Raw genomic sequence first — 6,779 nt, forward strand, 5'->3', positions numbered from 1 at the left:
AAAGGAGAGGTCTGTTAAGAGTCAGGCCTAGCCCTGAGGTATGAGGCAAAAGTAAATCAGAAATACAATGCCTAATGCCAATGACCACAGGCGTATTCATTACGCCAATTCTGTAGCAAAATGTTTCTTTAAACGGATGCCATAGGAACGAAACAGGGAGGGACCTACCTGAATTTGTCCAATAAAAACTTGTTTTCGTTGCAAAATGCGACTGTTCACACTAATGATTACACCCCCACATGTTCAAGTGTAGCGTGTGCACAAGCATTCACACAACCACACTAACAGAATGAAGAGTACACACCAAAACTTTACATAAAATGCCTTTTGTATTAAAAGTTGTTCAATCCAGACAAGTGGGTGGTAAAAGGCTTGTCTGGGGTCAAAATTACAATTGAAATCAGGAATTCACATTTCAGAAAGAAACTATTTCTAAGATAAAAACAAACATGGCTTACTTTTTGCTGAACCCACAACATAAAGCTGTTTGGGCTCATACTCTCAGTGAAGGAATACCAGTGTGGGGAAAAAAAGAGCTCAAACTTTGCACTGAAATAACTGTTATTCCATCTACACCTCAACTTCCTCACTGAAAAAGACAAAAAGGGCCATTACATTTTATTTCAAATCACTTTTTGACTGTACACCTTTTTGATTTGAACACCATGTCTTCATCACTGGAAAATATAAACAGCTGGGTTTAACAACATTTTAAATCTTACAAACAGGGTTGTCAAACTATTTCATAATTTCTTCATTTGTCTTTCAAAAAAAATATTTTAACTTCAATTATCTAAAAACACATCAACTTCAACCTTTTCATTTTTCGCATATGAATGAGCCAATTGTAAACTGGGGATTATTAGGTGACCGTGATGGTTTGAGGGCCAGATTAGGAATTTTAGCCAGGACACCGGGGTTAACACCCCTACTATTACGATAAGTGCCATGGGATCTTTAATGACCTCAGAGAGTCAGGACACCCGTGTAACGTTCCATACAAAAGACGGCACCCTACACAGGGCAGTGTCCTTTGTACTAGCATAGACCCTATTTTACATAATGTGAGGTGTTTGTATTGTGCCTGCCATTGGTTGAGACACAGCATGCTCTTGAATACAGGGTGGGTGTAATGTTTTGGCTAAATGTATTAAAATGGGAATAACAGAAATTTCAGCTTTCAAATGGTACCACAAAGATGATTTGTCCACATATCAAAAAATGTTGACTTGAATTAGAATATCAGTTGTTTGAAATTACACTGTCAATAGTCCATGTGACACCTATTGAAATCATAGAAATATACATAATAGACATTCCCAATTAAGTTGACATTCAACGGTGAGTGGACCGGTGAGTGGATCTTTGTGAAAGTAAAAATGTTAATTTCAATGGTGTACCACCAGCTAAATTCCACTGGTCTGAAGGGATATAATTCATAGAATGGAACTATTTCTAAAGATTCAAATGGCACCCAACCTGTATTTAAGAGTATGTTGTGTCTCAACTGATGGCGGCGGGCACAACACATATACCTCAGAATATGTAAATTGGAGTTTACACGTTTTAGATAATTGACATTAAAATGTTTTTGTTTTTTTAATAGTTTGACAAGCCTGTTAAGCTTTTAAATTACATCAAACTCAACCATTTGTATTTCCCAGTGATGAAGAAATTACGTCTCATGGTATGTTGGGTTATGCTAAACTGGTCAACTTTGAGCACCTCTATCTTCTGAATCTTTTGGCTTTCAGTTCCAAAATGTCACTTTCTGACCACCTCTTCCATGGGCAAATGTGCACGTAAACAAACTTGAGTTCTAATCAAAAAGGAGTGAGGTCAAAAAGTGATTGAAATCAAACGGAACAACCCGGAAGTAAGCCTCTTTCACTATGAGCCCAACTGAAATGAAAATGAAACGGTAAAGTACTGTTGTGATTGTAGGGCTCCTTGGTTGGCACATACAGACACAGGTGTATTTCTTAGGAAGGCACTTGACATGGTGTCCTGTTTCCCCTCCCCATGTCACATCAGTAAGGACCTTGTTTGTGCACATTGAAGAGTGAGATGGGCAGGGGAAGTTAAAACCAACGTTACCAAATCCTGAAGAAAAACACAAAAAAAGCAACCCACAACACTCCATGGCCTGACAACACATCTTGGTAGGACTTTTTTTCTGCAGGTAAAACACAATTTCTTGATGTTTAGACTATGTGTTATGTTTAGTCATTTTAAATTAGTTGCTCAGGTTTAAGCTAGTTCCAGTGACCAGTGCATGTTCACAGAGTTTGGGGTTTATTTGACACAAAAAATCCAAACATGAGCTTTTGCATGGAGGAGGAGGAGGGGAGGGGGGGGGGGGGGGTCCTTGAGCCCATCAGAATCCACACAAAAAGTGACCAATCCCTGTTCAGCAAAGGGACTAATCCTCTAATCCCTCTCCAGGCCAGAAGGACCCGCCCAGAAACCATGAAAAAGTACAACTCAACAGTAATCAAACCCCACCAAAGTTCCAGAACAAAAAGCGTCTCTTAGGTTTTACAATAAGACATTCCCAGTTAGGCACGTTTCCAGAAAAAGTGTCAATTACAAAGCTGTGTGATATTTTTTTTTTTAAATCTCAAACATTCAAGTACTTTGTCATGTAAACACTTTTTAGGCTATTTCAATATAAATTGTTGTCATCGTCGATTGTTGTGTGCAAATAACTTTCCAATAATACTGACGGTCGCATTATCAAAAAGAGGCCGTATAATTTTGTTATCAACAGGTTATCAAAACAGGCCTTGTTTTTTAAATGAGTTTTACTTAGCTAGATAACAATCACAGTTGCAAACTTAAAGATGTTTTCTTAGAAAAGAACACAAGAACAACAGCGATCTCCACCGCTAGGTAAAGAGGAATAGTTCATCTGTCTCACGATTTCTGCGAACAGTTCGTCGACCAAGCCTTTATTTTTGGCAGAAGTTTCCATAAACGGGCAATTCCACTCCTGAGCCAGCACCTTGCCTTCCCCGGAAGAGACCTCTCTCTCGCCTTCCAAGTCCACTTTATTTCCAACCAATACCATGGGCACTCGCTCGTATCTTTTCACTCGGATGATTTGATCCCTCAACGCCTTGATGTCTTGGAAGCTCTGCTGGTTGACCAGACTGTAGACCAAAATAAACCCCTGCCCGTTTTTGATGTACAGGTCTCGCATGGAGGCGAACTGTTCGGTCCCCGCCGTGTCCAGTATCTCCAGAACAGAGGGAGACGAGTCCACCTCGATCTCCTTTCGGTAAAAATCCTCTATTGTGGGGTCGTATTTCTCAATGAAGGATCCCGTCACAAACTGGACAGTCAATGCAGATTTACCCACGCCGCCCGAGCCCAACACGACCACTTTATACTCCCTCATGGCTTCGGAAAACAGACAGCCCCTCTCCACGAATCCTCTACCCACCCGCTGGCCGACCCGATGTTTTCAGACCGCAGAAAGGCAGCTCTTTCGAGGGTGGGAGTTGTCAAATCCCTCGGCGGAAACGCTTTCGAGGGTCGTCTCCGAAGGTCCTGGTAAAAATCCGAAGAGAGCGGCCGTTTCCGAACATTAATAATATAACGCGTTGCACATTTTCCGTTGTTTGTACCGTGCCACGGTGTTAAAAAGCGTGATCTCTTCTATGGCTGGCGTTTCCTGCACACAGTTTCTCAACGCAAGACAACTAACGTCACGAACCAAGGCTTAGTTCTGTGATTTCTTAAAGGGGCAGTCACCCAAAACATTAGTCTACGCAAATATTAGTCACCTGGGGCCTCATTTATAAACCGTGCTTGCATACAAAATATACCCCAAATATGTGCGTGCGCCAGTTAACTAAAAAAAACCTGAATGTGTTCATCACCCTGCAAATTTGAGACATCAGCTGTTCGAATATCCATACTAACATTCTGTATACTACATACAAGAGTATATACTACATATTGGCCTTGGTCCGTACAATTGACCTTATTTTAGCACCCCAAAAACGTAATACTTCCAGATCAACTGTAATGTCAATACCATTGTAAAGCACAATTTCTCCCCTTTCCAACAGAATCAATTACATGACCCCCACGCTGCCCGTTTCTGCATAATTCAACAAGGAAATGAGCTCCGTCGGGTCTTTTTAAAAATGGCGGGTGGGGAAGGGAAACTAATGCGTGATAGTGAGAACGAGAGATGTTGTGTGGGAAAATTGATTTTTTTCAAATGATCTGTCCAACTTATCACCTTATCGCCTCTAAAATGTAAATAAAACACTATAAAGAGTTTATATAATGTGTCATTACATACCTATTTGAAGGTTTGTGTCGAATCTTCAGAAGTAAACAGCGGCTTTGAGAGTCATGATCACATGCAGTGATGACGCAAAAAATGACTAGGTATCCCCCCTTACCCTGTCACTGTCCATTTCTTGTTTTTAAAGGATGAGAGAAGTACTACACCTGGTGGAGAGAGATTGTAAGACAGAAATAGTTGCTTTATGCGTGCTGTACGTTACGACATGACACGTCACGATGTTACGGAGGGTCAATTTTTTAAAACTTTTCTCCAATACTATAGAGCCATTACCATGTCGATCAACGCTTGAATAGAAACGTAGTTCACACCCCCGATTTTGAAGTCAACACAGTCGCTACAGTCCCATTAGTTTTCTTTGTAGCCTCGTTTGAATGTTGCGGTTGCGCACATTTGTACGGAATGGGGTGAGTTTACGTTAAAGTTAGGACTGTAGCTAGCAAACATACCGGTACATACAAGCAACTGCTGTAATAATATGCTATGCGGTTCGTAAGGCTAGCGTAGCTAACAAATTGTCAGACAACATAACGTGTAATGTAACTCATTTGAAAAGGCATTACTTTATTACATTGTTCAAGCAATAAATATGTATCCGCTCTCGTCGGACTTTGGCTGCATATTTTCTGCCATTTTCTTCAAATCTGAAAATGTTTTAAAGCCACGCCCATTTTCTGAAGTATTGCATTATGGGCCCCAAAAGCAAGGAAATAGTGTCCACTGCTTGTATACTTTGTATTTTTGCAAATGTATGACATTCGGGAACTTTTGGCATACTAACTATATCCATACTATGACCAATAAACATACTAAATTTCTTACAAATAGTATGGTTAGGACAGACAAAATGTATTCACTATTTAACGGATTTTCCCACTAGAAAAGTGGGGCGAGCAAGCAATTTTTTATTTATTTATATGGAATAACAGTACTTTACCACATTGTCCTAGGCACTTGTGCAGGCTCTAGGCCTAATGTGAGCTTCAAGAGTTATATTATTCCACGCGAAAACCTACACTATTTTTCTTTAAAAGAATGCAGATGTTGCAATGTTGTTATAACCATGAGAAATTAAACACAATGGGAAGTATAACTTGTGACAGTTTATTTTCCTGGTTAAAAAAATATCTGATAAAAATCAAGAACAGCTTCACAAGACACCATAACTAAAGTTGGCCGTGTGCAGTAGATCACCTACTGGGTGTCAACAAACAATGTAGAATCATCTGGAAATGAAAATGACAACCAATGTTCTGTGGTAAGACGCAATAGCACAATCACCTGCTGCTTCTTACTGTTCAACAGCACGGTGTGTTTAGCCCTTCATTTGTTGTTTATTCTGGTCTCTAAGGTGTTCATTTATTTTTAAGATTTATTGGAGCTCCCATAATGAACTGCTTTCCTTCTTGCTTATACACTGGGCACATTGGCCTGACATGTTGGAATTGTTTGAGCCTCACCAACTCTTCCCCCTCAAGAAAATCTGGACATCCACAATGGACACACACATATCTAGGAATGACACTGATTGCTGGGTAATTCTGCGTCTCCACTTGCATTCCACAGGTTAGCCCCTTGAAAGCCACTATCTGCTCATGATATGGATTGTCTTCTTGGAAAATCTCTGAACCACATGTAAACATTTTCTCATCCGAATGCGTTTGACTGCTTTTCTGTTCATCTTTAGACAGCTTGCTTTTGGCATACAAGCACCTTGGTTGTTCACATTCAACACAGTTTATGGTCGCTCTCACCTTTGCACTGACCATGGCAGCACTCCTCTTTACTTTAAATGTTCAATATTTGGTGTCAGAGAAGGCCTATCCTTGTCAGTGGTGTCCAAGCTGTACAGATCATCACATTTCTGGTGCTCACGTCTGTCTGCTGTCAATGTTGGATCAGGCACAAACCTTAATTTCATAAATTGTTCTTCTGGCAAGAGTGAAGGATTCATTAAGCAGTACCAGCATGGAGGATTCATTAAGCAGTACCAGCATGAAGGCTTCATTAAGCAGTACCAGCATGGAGGATTCATTAAGCAGTACCAGCATGGAGGATTCATTAAGCAGTACCAGCATGGAGGATTCATTAAGCAGTACCAGCATGGAGGATTCATTAAGCAGTACCAGCATGGAGGATTCATTAAGCAGTACCAGCATGAAGGATTCATTAAGCAGTACCAGCATGGAGGATTCATTAAGCAGTACCAGCATGAAGGATTCATTAAGCAGTACCAGCATGGAGGATTCATTAAGCAGTACCAGCATGAAGGATTCATTAAGCAGTACCAGCATGGAGGATTCATTAAGCAGTACCAGCATGAAGGATTCATTAAGCAGTACCAGCATGAAGGATTCATTAAGCAGTACCAGCATGGAGGATTCATTAAGCAGTACCAGCATGGAGGATTCATTAAGCAGTACCAGCATGGAGGATTCATTAAGCAGTACCAGCATGA

General features: G+C 40.5%; 1 protein-coding gene across 1 annotated transcript; it reads right to left on the reverse strand.

Moving 5' to 3' along the window:
- Positions 1-316: 316 nt before the first annotated feature.
- LOC139376353 (ras-related protein Rap-2b-like) lies at positions 317-3,696 on the reverse strand. Its single transcript, XM_071118789.1, has one exon. The coding sequence runs from the start codon at positions 3,398-3,400 to the stop codon at positions 2,852-2,854; it is 549 nt and encodes a 182-aa protein (XP_070974890.1). The 5' UTR covers positions 3,401-3,696; the 3' UTR covers positions 317-2,851.
- Between the last annotated feature and the right edge of the window lie 3,083 nt (positions 3,697-6,779).

The sequence above is a fragment of the Oncorhynchus clarkii genome, chromosome 20, assembly GCF_045791955.1.
Source record: "Oncorhynchus clarkii lewisi isolate Uvic-CL-2024 chromosome 20, UVic_Ocla_1.0, whole genome shotgun sequence".
NCBI lineage: Eukaryota > Metazoa > Chordata > Actinopteri > Salmoniformes > Salmonidae > Oncorhynchus > Oncorhynchus clarkii.

Coding starts and splice junctions, on each gene's coding strand:
- LOC139376353 (XM_071118789.1), bottom strand. CDS start 3,400: ATGAGGGAGTATAAAGTGGTCGTGTTGGGCTCGGGCGGCGTGGGTAAA.